The 15,039-nt window shown below is 39.3% G+C and overlaps 1 protein-coding gene across 2 annotated transcripts in view; it reads right to left on the bottom strand.

Annotated features, from left to right (window-relative positions):
- The window catches only part of GALNTL6 (polypeptide N-acetylgalactosaminyltransferase like 6), a 1,202,623-nt gene that overhangs the window by 209,215 nt on the left and 978,369 nt on the right, over positions 1-15,039 (bottom strand). For both annotated transcript variants that reach the window (XM_015451034.4, XM_015451035.4), the window contains one exon: positions 12,809-12,992. In XM_015451034.4, coding sequence (XP_015306520.2) covers positions 12,809-12,992 — 184 coding nt within the window. The remainder of the gene's footprint in view (positions 1-12,808; positions 12,993-15,039) is intronic.

The following is a 15,039-nucleotide window of genomic DNA, read 5'->3' as shown; positions in this document are numbered from 1 at the left end:
AGAAAGGAGGACAGAACAGAATCCAGTAGTTTGCTAGCTCAGTTAATAAACTTCCAAATACTTAGCCATATGCCACCTGAGCCTTCATTTGCACTCTTGCCCTGGACCCAAATGTGTTAGGAGCCAGCCTGCTGCTCACGGTGGAAGCAGGACTCCAGGGCTCTGTAAGGCTCAGTTATGGAGATTAAGAAAGTTACATTCATGCCCACTTGAGTTGTAACTGTATGTTTCAAACCTGCTCCATATGCTACAATTACTATCTATGAGATGGTTTCTATTACTACAAAAAGTTAAAATGTAAATTCTTGGAGCAGTGTTAAGCAAAGGAAAGAACACTTAGCTAGCCTGTATTCTTCACTAACTTTAAATTCGTGGAATGGCTGGGGGATAGATGTGGGGAGGAGGGAAATATGGCCTGATCCCACGCTGGCTTCTGTATGTGCAGATCCCAATTCTCTCAGCCATGCATAGCTTTCCCCTACAATTTCCCCCTCTTACACGGTATTCAAACCTGGCTTTCTTTTTTTGTGTGGCTTGTGATGTAATCATTCATTCTCTCATGTATACTTTTACCTTATCCACCACTTTACTCAATTTCTCCCTTTGTGTACCACTTCCGGAAGGCCTTGGATGAGTTTTCCCACCAATCCAGTGCAGGCTGGAAGACCCTAAGCTCCTGCTGTCCTGCCCTGGCTCACCTCAATCCCAGAAGCAGGATCTGGGCTGAGTCTTGGGCTTCCAACCTAGTTCCCACTGATAGAAAAACAGGCTAACATGCCGGAGGAAGACACAGAAATGGCAAACATCTTCGTGTTACCACTGAGCTCCATCAGTGAAGAAGGCTGGAGTGGGAAGGTGCCCTCGAGATCACTTTTGAATCAGAAGCTGCAACCTGGAGTGGCCAACCAGCACGAGGCTTTCCACTGGCGGCCTGGCCTCAGCCTTTCCACTGAATTATGCCATATAATCTCCCTCCCTCCCTCCAGCAAGAGTCCATTTTGTCTCATTTTTATTGGCACTCCAGGACACAAAAACAGACATTTCTTTCTCTTAAATGTATTTCCAGGTGCATCTATACCAAGAAGTATTAGACAAAGAAAAAAGAAAGAAAGAAAGATAACAAAAAAAAAAAAAAAGGAAAAAGAGAAAAAAGAATTGTCCCACCAATTTAGCATCATAGTCATTGCTTGATTATTTCATTGAAGGAGGGAGTGATGATCTTGTCAAAACCAGTGCCTCTGTGGATGTAGCCTCACTTTAGATACTTAGCCTAGATCCAGATAAATAATCCAAGCAGCAAACAGTAAAGACTAATGACTTCTGTCACAGATAAGCTCATGAAAGTCTGTTACTTTTCTAGTGTCACTCAACTCTATTTACATCAGGGGAGTATGTGCGGTACTATTTTATTTTTAAAAGATTTGCTCTGACTTTGTTAGAGGATTGAGATAGGGAATTCTCTCATTTCTGAAGGTTTCTCACCTGAAGCCAATCCCACCTACCTCCACGAGTGATCCTGAACAAAGTCAGCCCCACTGAGAAGACAGCAGCATAGACTCAAAGCCAGATTTTCTTTTTCACTCCTATTATTCATATGTATCCACTTTCTTTTAAAAAAAATCATTTGAAGCAATTTACACACACACAGACACATTCACATACACACATAAATAATATAATATATACTCACATATACATATAAATATAAATACATAAATAACCTGATATCAATTTATTACTTATATGTGTGTACACACACACACACACACACACACACTATACCATGGAAGTCAGGTTCTGACTGAAAGCCCTGGTGGCCAACTCTGTTCCCTCTCTGTGGCAGAGTAATAGAGTAATTCAGGACTAGAGACTCCTTGCTGACTCCTGGATACAGATTCTAGTTTTCATCATTTCTTTACATATAACTAGTGAAGGCTTCAACGGCACGCCACATGTAAGGCTTAGTTTTCTTCACTAGACTTTAGATCCATACATATCGTTCAGGCTTGTTATGCCCTCCCATTCTAAGACCATAGTCCATATATATAAGTTCTAAGATTACACTGCCATCAAGCCCACTGGCCCTTCCCAGCCCTGTTCTCAAGCATGTAATTTTGGTCAACCCTCCTGAAGTCCATTGCTCCCACCTGCTTGGGCTCTAGGTGGTGTCTAGAATCTAGACAGCACAAGATGCTTATAGCATCTCGTTATTTGTTAGAAAAGGACAGAACTGAAGATCAATATCATTACCTGGCCCCCTTGTTAAAGATGTTGTTATCTCCTAGGCTGTGGTTTTAAGAATGATTTTAATTTTCATTCATGGTGTAAAGGACTTCAGGAAGGCCTTCGAGTTTTTCTAAAATATTTATTTATCATCTTTCTTCCTTCTACATACTGGATAAATGCCTTCTATTGTCTTCTTCATTTCTTCCTTTTCTTCTTTACTTTCTACCACTCCCGTATAAGAATTTATGCTCTATTTAGACTGCTCTGTGGGTGACACCCTATAAATAATTGTGCTCAGTCCTGCCACAACATTTTCTGTAGCTAGCATCCTTTTCTGAAAAACTGTCATCTCTTTTTCAAATATACACAACCTTGTCTGACCACTTCTTCCAACCTTGCTATTTATTTCATCCATTCAATCCATATTGTTGGGTGTCTTTTATGCACAGGGACTAGGTGCTAGTGACACAGCACTGAGTGAATGGAAGAAAACAGCGCTCCCTGCCCTTATGGAGTTTATATTCTAATACTGATGTTGAAATGATTAGGCAAAAAGAATGACTGAATGGAAGAAAACTGTGCTCCCTGACCTTATGGAGTTTACATTCTAATACTGATGTTGAAATGATTAGGAAAAAAGAAGAGTTTTTGAACTAAGAAAGAAAGCAAAGAGGAGAGCAGAGCTGAAGGTGATATTTTAGCAATGAAGCTTTGGGTGAGAAAATGAAGTGAAATGAAGCTAATATACAGGCCTTGGGCCTATAGCCCTGTCTGCAGGGAGGGAAGAGGAAGATTAGGTGAATGGCAGAACATTTTGTTTAATTCTACCATGCTCTGGGATCATGTTATCGGGACAGAATCAATATTGCTGAACTTCAGGTGCTGGGAAGGGGGCTGTGACAGTATTTTCACAGGTGCATGGAAGTTTCTCCCTTAGCTAAAGGAAGAAAGATTTCAGTTAAAGAAGACTAGGGAGCCAGAAAGAAGAGAGTGGAGCATTTATATCCTAGAGGACAGAATCCATGAAAATGCCCAGCTAAGGAATAAATGAGATGAAGTCAAGTCACATCTTAAGGGTAGGGAAGGGACAGAGCAAATTACCTTCACACATTAGACAGACAGACAGACTCAGGACACCAGTTGGGGAAGCAGAACAAAGTGGATAATAGTTCATATAACAGGTAAATGGACCAAAAAAAAAAAAAAAAAAAAAACCCTACAAAAAACAGTCATCAATCCATTCGTGAACTTCGCAGTTCAACACACAGGGAGCCGTTGCTATGTCTCAGGTGGTGCAGTTTTATCTATAACTATTGGGTGGTTCTGGAGGTCTAGGGGTGGTTGGCATGAAGAATTCAAACCCTAGCCTGACTATGGAGGAGCTATCTAACCTGGCAGCAGTGAAGCAAGACCAAGAATGAGATCAGAAGCCCAAAGTTCAAGAGGCGATGTTACCAAAGAAACACAGAGGATAGTTAGAACACAAGTCACCCTAAGGTTTGGGTAGAGAAGAGCAGCGCATTCTGGAGTTCCACAGAGACCATGGTCCTGAGTGGCTGGTATGCAAGAGTGAACACCTCTTTCAGGATGGATGAACGGGTCTCATCGTCTTTTAAAATAGTGCACATAACCTACCAGGCTACCTATGATTGAATGGCCCTTGCAGAAGTCTCAGTGAAAAACAAGCAGTTCAAGAGTCCAGATACATGGTCAGGAACCAGAAAGAGGAGGTCTCAAAGCCCAAGCTATCCCAGAAACCCAGAGATCTCAAGAGACCAAGACAAACTGAAGAAAAGCAGACAGGTACAGCAGAATAATTACAGGGATTGCTAATTTAGGAATTGATTTTGTTAATATCTTTTTTTTTTTTTTTTTTGAGACGGAGTCTCGCTCTGTCGCCCAGGCTGGAGTGCAGTGGCCGGATCTCAGCTCACTGGAAGCTCCGCCTCCCGGGTTCACGCCATTCTCCTGCCTCAGCCTCCCGAGTAGCTGGGACTACAGGCGCCTAGAGACGGGGTTTCACCGTATTAGCCAGGATGCTCTCGACCTCATGACCTCGTGATCCGCCCATCTCGGCCTCCCAAAGTGCTGGGATTACAGGCTTGAGCCACCGCGCCAGGCCTTGTTAATATCATTTTAACTGTTAAAGGAAGGAGAAAGTCATAGGGAACATCCTCTTGAGGTAAAGATCACACCCACCAGGAGAAGGAAGAAACAAACAGTCAGTTCTGATTCTGACAAGGGAAAAGAGATTGTTGCTACCCCTAGGGAGAATTTCTTTGTCAAATGTGGTTTCCCTGCAGACTGGGGGCCCAGGGCAGCCAGGGGTCTCCAGAGCCAAGCAATGGGGGAGGGGGCTTCAAAAGGAGAGACGGGTAATTTACAACTTTGCTTTGGAACATCTCCGCCCGTGTTATACTATTTTACTTTACATTCAAAAAATCTTCAGTGAGTGTTTATTCTGGGCTTTCAAAGGAGATTGGTTTTATTCAATATTTTGATTAGTTTTTTAAACACTTGAGCCATTTCTACTCCTTTATTCTCACCTTCTGTAGATTAGGACACCATTTAAAAGTTTGACAGTCTTTTCCCTAAACATTTTGTCCTTTTGCGGTTGTCAAATATTGAATTAGATCTTGTTATAAACAGGCCAGAAGCTGGCATTGTTGACATTTCCCTTCATTAGTAACTGAAAGCTGATATTTTCAACCTATCAGCTCTAGTTTGGTCTAATGATAAGAACACAGTATGGGGAACAAGGCAATCTGTTTCCTTTCCTGCTCTTATTATGAACTCGCTATGAAACATTAATTGACAAAACGACTTCACTTAATGGGTGCCTAAGTTTCTCTTACAAGGAGAGTAAAAGAAAATTATTGATTAACCCTAGGATTCAAAGTCTGAATGAATAAAAGAAGGCATTAACTTGAGTCCTATGAGACTGTTGATTAAACCTAACATTTGAAATCTGAATGAATGAATGAAGGCGTTGATTTGAGTCCTGATTTTGTCCCTTATTCATTATTATAGTCTCTTCATTTATTTGGTTCTCACTCTATTTGCAAATTAGAAAACCACAATATCTACTTTAACCCATTCAAAAGGATTATTACATAGAGTTAATTAGATAATGTAGTGAGGGCTTTACATATGGTGAAGTGCTAAACAGATGTTAGTTTTCATATTACATACTACACAGATTTCATTAAATAGACTATTTGGCCAGTTTAATTGAGGGGCTTCTGAAATAATGAGAAGTTCAGGCAAGATCTGTGGTTGTGGTTGTGGAGAGCTGAAGACCTAGTTAACTCTCCTGGAACTTGTCTCTAGACTAAACTGATTAACATAGATTCTAATCTAATCCCTCAAATGTTTGGAACTTCAGTTTTGAAACCTCAATCATAGAGAATTACATGGTTGGAGGTTGAGGTCAAGGAGCACATACTTTGGTAGTTTTATGTATCAATTTGACTTTTTGAGGAGGAGGAAGATTTGTAGCAATTTCATGGAGATCTGCAAAATTTGTGAGAATATTGACTTGACTTGAGAAGCAGGAAATGAACAAACTTCTCCCACTCTACCAAATGGATATTCCAGGCTCTGGAGGTATCCTAAGAGGGGCAGGAGAGAATAAAAGGGAGGATGAACAGTATCTAATTAAACTTAGAGATGAAAGTGGAGAAAACCCCCAAAGTTATCCTTCTAAGCTTATATTCTACATTAAATTCAGTTTTGACCAGTCCCTTTTTCCATAGGAAATCAATTTCATGCTTTACTGATTTTGATTAAACGTAGAATTAATAATATTGGGTCAAAACCTATGTGGAAAGAGTTTTGTGTAAAACAGATTATCTTTATTTTCAAATTCTGAGTAGGCTACTGTACCCCTAACCCTCAATGAAATTTACCCAAGTGGGATGCTAAAATTTTGAAGGTAAATTAGTGCCATCAACAAGGTTCTGATAAAAGCTAATAGTTTATTCTAGGCATCAAGTAAGTTGATCCTCAATCTGTTGTTATCTCCTTTGTGTTAAAAAAGTGGAGCTTCTATGCCCACCAAGGAGAAAGAGCCCCTCTTCCTCCAGATTAGTCAACCCAAACCTGGGTCTTTGGTATTATGAACAGAGGCTCAATCTCAGCCTTACTTACACTCTCCACTGGGCACCCTTATGCAGGCACAGGTCTATCTGTATGAGGCAGACCTGGAGTGATTTTGTTTGGCCCAGTGTCCTGAACGTGTTTTGAAATAAGACTTTCTGTAAGGATTGGTAAAGGTTAGTGATGTTTTGACTTTACGATATTCACTTATCAGCTGCATTCTTGTGTTTTAGGGAAGAAGTAATTGTACTCTCTGAAGGCTTTTTCCCTATTTGAGTATGATTATTCCTTAACCACTAGAGAATGTGTCTTCTCTAAGTAGAACGGGAGGGGAAAATCTCCACGGAATCGTGGGAATTCTTACTCTGCGTTCTTACTCCTATTTGCTGTGTAAACTTGGGAAAACTGCTTCACCTCTATGAGCCTGAATCATCTCATTTGTAAAAATTACATATTTCATAGGCTTGAAATAAGGATTAAATGGGTTAAGAAGATATGCAAATTTCCTAGCAAAGTGCCTGACCCATAGCAGTAGACATTTAACAACTGTTAATTTCCCCTCCATCAACATGTGTGAAAGAAAGAATAGTATGGAATGATGAGTCAGCAACCCCAGATTCTAGTAGCAGCTGTTAAATTTGCTGGTGGTGACACTGGATAAGTCATTTAGACTGTATAGCTTAGGTTTCCTCTTTTATAAAAAATGAGAAGTTGAATTGTCTCTAAGGTTTCTTCTAGCTTGATGAATTTATGATTATTTGTACTTTTTTTCTGATTTTATTCTAAGCCTACATTTAGCAGAAAGTTATATTTGTTACCTAAGAACCACTGACTTTCACACGGTGTTGACATCAGCACTTTCTCACATTCTTATACAAGAAAGAGAGTCTGCAAATTCTGCACGGTGTCCCTTGGAAGAACAAAGGGAGGTACTATCAGTAAATCTATAGAAAGCATTCCACTTCCGTGTGACAGTGATACAACTCTCTGTAGCAGAGAGGTAGAATTTTCTCCATTTTAGCGTGAGCTATGCCTCACACTTCTGGATTGCAGAACCAGCTCACAAGGATCTCACCTTTGGCCCATGTCAGAGGATCTTCCATGTCTGAAGTGCCTACCTTGAGGTCCTTGGCAATGGGTCACAGCTACTGCTATCCGTGCCTAGGGACATTTGTAGGCTAGATATTGGCCCTGGTTGAGGAATTACTGAATTCAGACTGATATGTCTATGGAACATAGTGGTTTCTGAGAGAATAGAATGGATGATTGTGGCTGGGTGTGGTGGCTCATGCCTGTAATCCCAACACTTTGGGAGGCTAAGATGGGCAGATCATGAGGTCAGGGGTTTGAGACCAGCCTGACCAACATGGTGAAACCCTGTCTCTACTAAAAATCCAAAAATTAGCCAGACATGGTGGTGTGCGCCTGTAATCCCAGCTACTCAGGAGGCTGAGGCAGGAGAATCTCTTGAACCCGGGAGGCAGAGGTTGCAGTGAGACGAGATCATGCCATTGTACTCCAGCCTGGGCGACAGAGTGAGATTTCGTCTCCAAAAAAAAAAAAATAAATAAAAAAAGAATGATTGTAGCCTGTGAATTTTTTCCCCATTGCTGTATGTATATATTTATTATACTTATTTTAAACATTTTGGAAATTGGTAGTATAAATAGATGGAAAATAGAGAATGTCAGTTCTCACTAATAAGTCTAGGCAAGAATTCCATCGATGGTGATTAAAACTCTTAGTTCTATAAGTCTTTAAGGAATTGTGAAGATCTATCTGAGGAAGACTGGCAGTGCAAAGATAATTTTCCCACAATCACAAAGACAGAATAGAGGTGGATTCCGAAAAATATAATCAACTTGCAAAATTGAATAAACTGCTGAATCGATTCTTTGTATTTAGCAAAAGGAAGCATATCTAGGAACCTGCATACATTCTCTAGAAATTAACTTGATTTTTACAGTTGACAGAGTCATGTATTAGGGTCTGGATACCTGATATACTGGATGGACTATTTCATGCTGCCGTTGGAGAAACGTTAGTAGTATTACAGCAGTGAAGTGAATTTACATATATTGATGCGTTACATCAACGAGTGTGAACTTTTACAAGATTCTGGTAGACCTGGAAAACATGGTGATAGAACTGAAAATATGTAGCCTGGAAAAGAAAAATGTTTTGTTGTTTTCCCTCTTGAGTAGTATGGGCATGGCAATTGTTCTCAAATATTTCTAATAGCTCTGTCATTAAAGACCAATTCAATATTCCTTGTACCTCGAGTAGGACAATTTGGGATCAGAAAGGCAGAATTTCTTCATGCGAGGGAAAATGTGTCTGTCAATAAGTCTAATAGAAAGGATATCTTTTGAGGTAGGAAATTTACTTTAAAGATGAGTTACTGCAGAGGTTGGATGCCTGTCTTGGACGTTGTCTAGTGGTTGCTCACATTGAAGGGAATTTGGACAAGATAATTTCTTCGGGCCCACTCTAAACTTTTAGAAAGCAAACGAACATCTTTCTCTTTGTCATCATGGCTGAAGGAGCATATTATGTTTTGTCACATAGAAAAGTCTTTCATTTTTAAGTGCCCTGATTTCAAGATGGACCAGTAATGAGAAAACCATCTAAAAGCCATGAATAACAAGAATTTTCTCAAGGCATTACATCATGATAAAAGCCATCAGAAAGAGGGAGCATTCTGGTTTCTTCCTTAATAAATAACCCCAAATATTTAATTTAGAAAATTAAATTAAAAATTTATTTTAATTTAATTTTGTTTTGTTTTTGTGTTTGAGACAGGCTGGAATGCAGTGGTGCGATCATGACTCCCTGTGGCCTCAACCTCTTAGGCTTAGGTGTTCTGTGCACCTCAGCCTCCCAAGTAGCTGGGACTACAGTCATGCAAAATTGAATAAACTGCCCCACTATTATTTTTTTTTTTCATAGAGACAAGGTTTTGCTATGTTGCCGAGGCTTGTCTCAAACTCCTGGGCTCAAGCAATCTGTCTGCCTTGGTCTCCTGAAGTGCTGGGATTACAGGTGAGAGCAACTGCTCCTGGCCCCAAAATATTTCTCTCTCTTTTTTTTTTTTTTTTTTGGAGACAGAGTCTGGCTCTGTTGCCCAGGCTCAAGTACAGTGGCACAATCTCTGCTCACTGCAACCTCCACCTCCTGAGTTCAAGTGATTCTCCTGCCTCAGCCTCCCAAGTAGCTGGGACTACAGGCGCCCACCACCATGCCCAACTAATTGTTGTATTTTTAGTAAAGGTGGGGTTTCACTGTATTGGCCAGGCTGGTCTTGAAATCCTGATATCAAATGATCCATCCACTTCGGCCTCCCAAAGTGCTGGGATTACAGGCACAAGTCACCATGCCCAGCCAAAATTTTTCTTAAATGTATCCAATCCAATAGAAGTTATGACCACTATATGATAATTTGTATCAAGAATGTTGCTTTTTCTCTTACATTCTAGTAGCAATTTGTTGAAAAACAGGATCCCTTTGTAAATATCAGTAAATATTTTCTTAATGCTCAAAGTTATCCATGAGTTTTCCTTTTCTTTTCTAGACAGATTGTTGAAGGTCTTGATTCCTAGTTTAGAAAGTTAGTAGATGTTGACCTCTTTCATTGTGTAGTGTATGTGAGGAAATACAGTTTATATGACATAAGGTTCATATATACCTTATAACTGAAGTTGAATATTTGAGAAATGACACTTATACCTACCCACTAGTATAACACTCTAAAATTTTCAATTGAATTCAATCCAATTCATTAATAATTAAATACTGTTAACTACTTTCACAGAATTTTCAGGTTGAAAAACACTGCTCTAATCAGTAGTCATTGAAAATTCAAGTAATGGCAGAATAAATGAGATAATTCAAATCTTGTCACATAAGACATTTGATAAACTTGCTAAAGAAAGATACATTTTTCATCCTTATTGTATGAAAAGTCCTGGGGTTTGCGATACGTTTGCACATTCTTTGTTTCCCTTCTTCCCAGCTTTTCAGCCTCCTCTCCCTGTCTTCCCACAGAAAACCACACTCTTTGGCAGCAGCCTCTTGAAACGTGAAAGACTGTAAGAAAGATGTATAGATAGACTGCCTTCATTCTGTGCACCTTAAAGCTTTACAGCTAGAGAAGCAAGTTGTAGCCTAAAGCTTGTCTGTTTATGAGCACATTCAGGTGACTGCCGTGATAATGAAATTGCCGATACACTGCTCAGAGCTGCTTGGGTAACCATTCTTTTATTATCAGGACGGCAAACACGGTTTGTAAGATCAAAGTGGACACCTCCTACAAGTTACATTTATTACAGGAGGCTAAAGTGTCCACATTCCTAGGAATCAATAAGACTTAAGGCAGAAAGATAGTAATATGCAATAGATGAATGCAATTTTTGACAGTTCAACAACCACCTAAGTAGGTGACAGAAACAAGAGGTAACCTAGTTCTGAAAGTTACCAATTCTGCCAGCTCTGTGGTTAAGCAAGGCGCTTGATATTGTAATAGCCACAGTCAGAGTCAGCCTGACAAAAATTTTGACTGTCAATACAGGCACTGAGAATGCTTTTAGAATTGTCTCCACTGCAGATTCCTCTGATAGCATTTTGATTCCACTGTTTCAGGAAGCAGGACCCCTACTCTGCGATCACAGTGCAAATAAAGTTTAGGTCATGATAACCAGTCACTATCACGGCATTTGGGAAGCCAGCCTGGGTGAGTTCCAGCCCTTAAAACATGGTACTTTCACATTGTAGTGGCCTAACTGTGGCTCTTCTGCTGTGGACCGGCATCTAATAGCAGTTCTACCATGGTTAAGGCCTTTTGTACTCCTCTCCACATGCATGTTTTAAAAATTTTTTACATTTAAAATGTTTTAAATTTATTTTCTTTTCTCAGCTATATTTTAAACTGACATATAAAAGTTGTATATATTTATGATGTACGACATGATGTTTTGAAATATGTACACATTGTGGAATGGCTAAATCAAGCTAATCAACATATGCATCACCTCACACCCTTGTCACTCGTCCCACCTTAAGCCCCTCTCTGTCAAGATTTTCAGATGGTTACCTTCAGAGAAGTCTGAAGAGCATCTCTCAGCTAAGCCCACTTCAAATGCTTATTAGAAACGCTTTTGCTTAGATTACTAAAAAGCTTTTCTAGTAGTTTTGAATATCTGTGAAATTTTGGCCAAAGCATTTGAGGAAGTAATAAAGGTCCTTTATTATTTCTTTTCAAAAACTCTCCAGTAAGTGGAGAGTCAAAAGAGGCTGAACTCCAGAAGCTCTGGATATTTAATGAGAGCGCTTTATTTTACAAAAGAAACGACTTCTCTAGCGTGGTATCAAGCTAATGTCTTCTGAAATTCCCTTTGCTTCCCCAGGAGTTCATTTTTCTAAAGACTAGAAGTGTAGGAAACATTTTCCTGATAATTTTGAAATGTTATTGTAATTTAAACTGTTAGTGTCAGAGAAGTGGTTTTTGTACTCAGTAGCTTATTTACTGCAAATTTTTACAGCCCATATTATTGGTGAAAAGACAATAATATTTAATGCATTTTAAATGGACTCAGAGTGTGCAAAGCTTGATCACAGATATATCTATTTTTCTTGTACTAAGAAAAACATATATAATAGTTTTTAAATAACAATTTTAATGATGTCAAAGGGTGCAGTATGAAGAATAGATATATAGTATGCCTTGGGTTATCTCTGGGCTAACTGTTGGAAAAAGTTTACCATTTACTATATGAATGGTCTTGATAGTCTGTCAAACTAAACTATACATATTTTTTTCTTTTTCTTTAAATGCATATTTCTCATGTCCACACTGAAAAAATGGGATGTCGTTTGGTAGAAATTAATCATTAGATCTTTGCTGTACCTTCTTCTCTGTACAGTATGTACTTAAATTAGGGGCAGGATTATCAAAGATAATTGACTCTGGGTACATCACTTTGATTGAATTCCCCATGTTTCAGTTGTGGGAACACCTGCTTAGGAGCACGCTTCCATTACAGGTAAACAATTTCCAACAGGGTGTAGAAAGTAGGCTTAAACACTGGTTCATATTTTATATCAATTTCTAATAAAAGAAAAACAAAATAGTTGTTTTCAGTAATCCTTTAGGGAAAAGTCAAAAGAACAGAGACACCTGAAAATAAGAAAGCGTCTTAGAAGGGAACATGCCTTCCTTCTATATGTATTTTCTGTTTATGCATTTTTGTGGTTCTTTCATCTGTATAGTTTCATGTTTAGCAAAGTTTAAGAAGGAGTGATCCATGAATTCAGCACAGCTTTTAATTTTCTACAGGGTGTAGGTCTGACCTTTCTCTGATGTTTTGCACATCTTACCACCTGTTTTATTCCATTTTGTTAGAGATAATTGTCTTCTTGAGCCCAGGTTTAACACTGCAATGAGTTACCTGCCCTCACTCCCTTGGCCCCTCCCTTGGCTGCTACTCACTCAAAAGGGTCGCTGGGATCTGCCCTCTGGAGCTCTGGAGGGATGGGGATTCTTTTGTAGTACATTTCCCAGTCGAAGGCTCCTCGCATGGCATCCCCAGCTTGTGCCTCATACCCAAAGTGATTGTGGTCAATGACATCGATCATGGGACACACGATGGTTTTGTGGTTTAGTGCAATTTGGTCTGAAAAATGAAAGCACAAAATAGGAAATGACATGCCTGCCTAGGTCATCTATCATTTTTCAGCAAAGAGAAGCCTGTAGTCCCCTACTAATGCATAACGCTTGTAGCCTTGGCTCCCTGTCGTCCTTAGAGCACTTTTCAGGAATCTCTGAATTCTGGACTTAACGTGATGGGACAGCAATTAGGTCCAATGAGAGTTGTTGTATTTTCCTTTAAGAAAGTTATGTCCCAGAGAGACTTGCAGAAGTCCATTTAGCTCTCCCTGTGTCACATTTTTGCTCTGACCTGTCCCCAATCTGTCATTTTATCGTGCATCCAACGTGCGCAGAGTATAAACAGTAGTTGTGTTCTTTAAAGCATACTGCTGGAGCCTGCTGAGAAAATACTGGCCTGCTTTCCGGAGGTTCCAAAATGTGAATATTTAACTTCATGGATCTTGTGGCATCTAATCTCATAACAATCATGGTGGCTGCTCTCCTATAAATGCGACAGATCATACATAGAATTCTTTGCTCTCAGGTTTGCCAGAGATTTTTCCAAGTCCTATTTTGCCGCTGTTCTTGGAGCTAAACTCTGTTGATCAAAGCTATACATTTTCTTCCCTCATCGTATTTGAAAAAGTATTACGTGATATTATACTACTGCGATGACTTCTACTACTCTTAAATTCTTGAGTAACTACCAAGTGATTTATTCTCATGCTATTCCTAATACTCTTAGCAACCCTGTAGGGTAACTATTATTGTTATCCCCAATTTATGTATGAGGAAGGTAAGATTAGAGAAATTAAATAACTTGTCAAGGGTTATGCAGCTTTTGAGAGCAATAACCAAGATGCAACCTCTGCTTAACAATCCAGTTTCAAACCTGACCTTTCGATTGTTCGATTGTTCTCATGGTAGCAGAGAGGTGATTTGTTTTATTCAGTTCCAGCACCTTCCTTTCCTATGTGGCTATGGTTATTGTGATGACTTAACAGGTAGCACAGGGCACTGGCATTTGCATCCTTTGGTTTAGCTAGAATGCCTATCTGTGAGGAAACTTTCTTTCCAAGAATGTAAATTTAGTTCATATTTATTGTAACAGACCAGTGCTGTCTAATAGGCAGAGCTTCTTGTTATTCGGAAGACCTTTAGATGTGACAATAAACAAATAAAAAACATATCATTTAGCACAATTAGGAAGTTTGGTTATTTCCATATCATATTTTGTTTCCCCAGAGATTGCGGAGTAAATATAATTTGTTTTGGGGATAAAGTTCCTGCAGTAAGGAAACTATCTGTTTGCTTCAGAAGTTTGTTTCTCTTAAGCATAGGATAAAAGGCATAAGGTTTTACTGGTTGTAATAATAAGTGGCTTTATTTTTATGACACTGATGAAACAGGGATGGAAACCACAGAATTTTGTGAACACTTTCCCCTCTAGGTCTATATGCCTTTCCATCCGTCCGTCCGTCCGTCCGTCCATCTATCCATCCATCCATTTATCCATCCAGTCATTCTTTTCATATTTCAACAATTATTTATTGATTAGAAACTATGTGGTAGTCACTTTTTCTAGGTTCTGGGGATACCATGATGAATAACATCACAAACAATTCTGTCTTTAGGAATGAAGCAAAGACAATGAATAAACATAATAAATAGCTAAATTATATAGTGTTTTAAAAGGTGATAAATGAGATGGGAAAAAAATAAAACAGGGGAAGGGGAATGCAGGATACTGGAGTGTGGAAAGGGTTGCGATTTTAGAGCATGGTCCTGGTAAGCCACAGAGAGCCAGAGGTGGGCTTAGTCTTACTTCAGTTTAATTAGCAGATGAAGAAAGCCCCCAGCACCATTTCTAGTTAATCTCCACCAAGGGATGGCTAAGCATTTGTTTTTTACCAGGGCAAGCCTTATAATGGGTTGAGATGTCTTTGACAGAGGAGACCGACTTTGCTGGGTCCAGAATATTTTTTATCTCATCCCTGCAGGTATTTTAGTATCAAAGTTTCAGTGACTTTCTTCAATCAAATTCAGAATCAGGTTGATTTACAAGTTCCTTG

The sequence above is a fragment of the Macaca fascicularis genome, chromosome 5, assembly GCF_037993035.2.
Source record: "Macaca fascicularis isolate 582-1 chromosome 5, T2T-MFA8v1.1".
In the NCBI taxonomy this organism is placed as follows: domain Eukaryota; kingdom Metazoa; phylum Chordata; class Mammalia; order Primates; family Cercopithecidae; genus Macaca; species Macaca fascicularis.
Note: the sequence above shows the minus strand (reverse complement) of the source record. Positions and strands in the feature narration are given on the sequence as shown.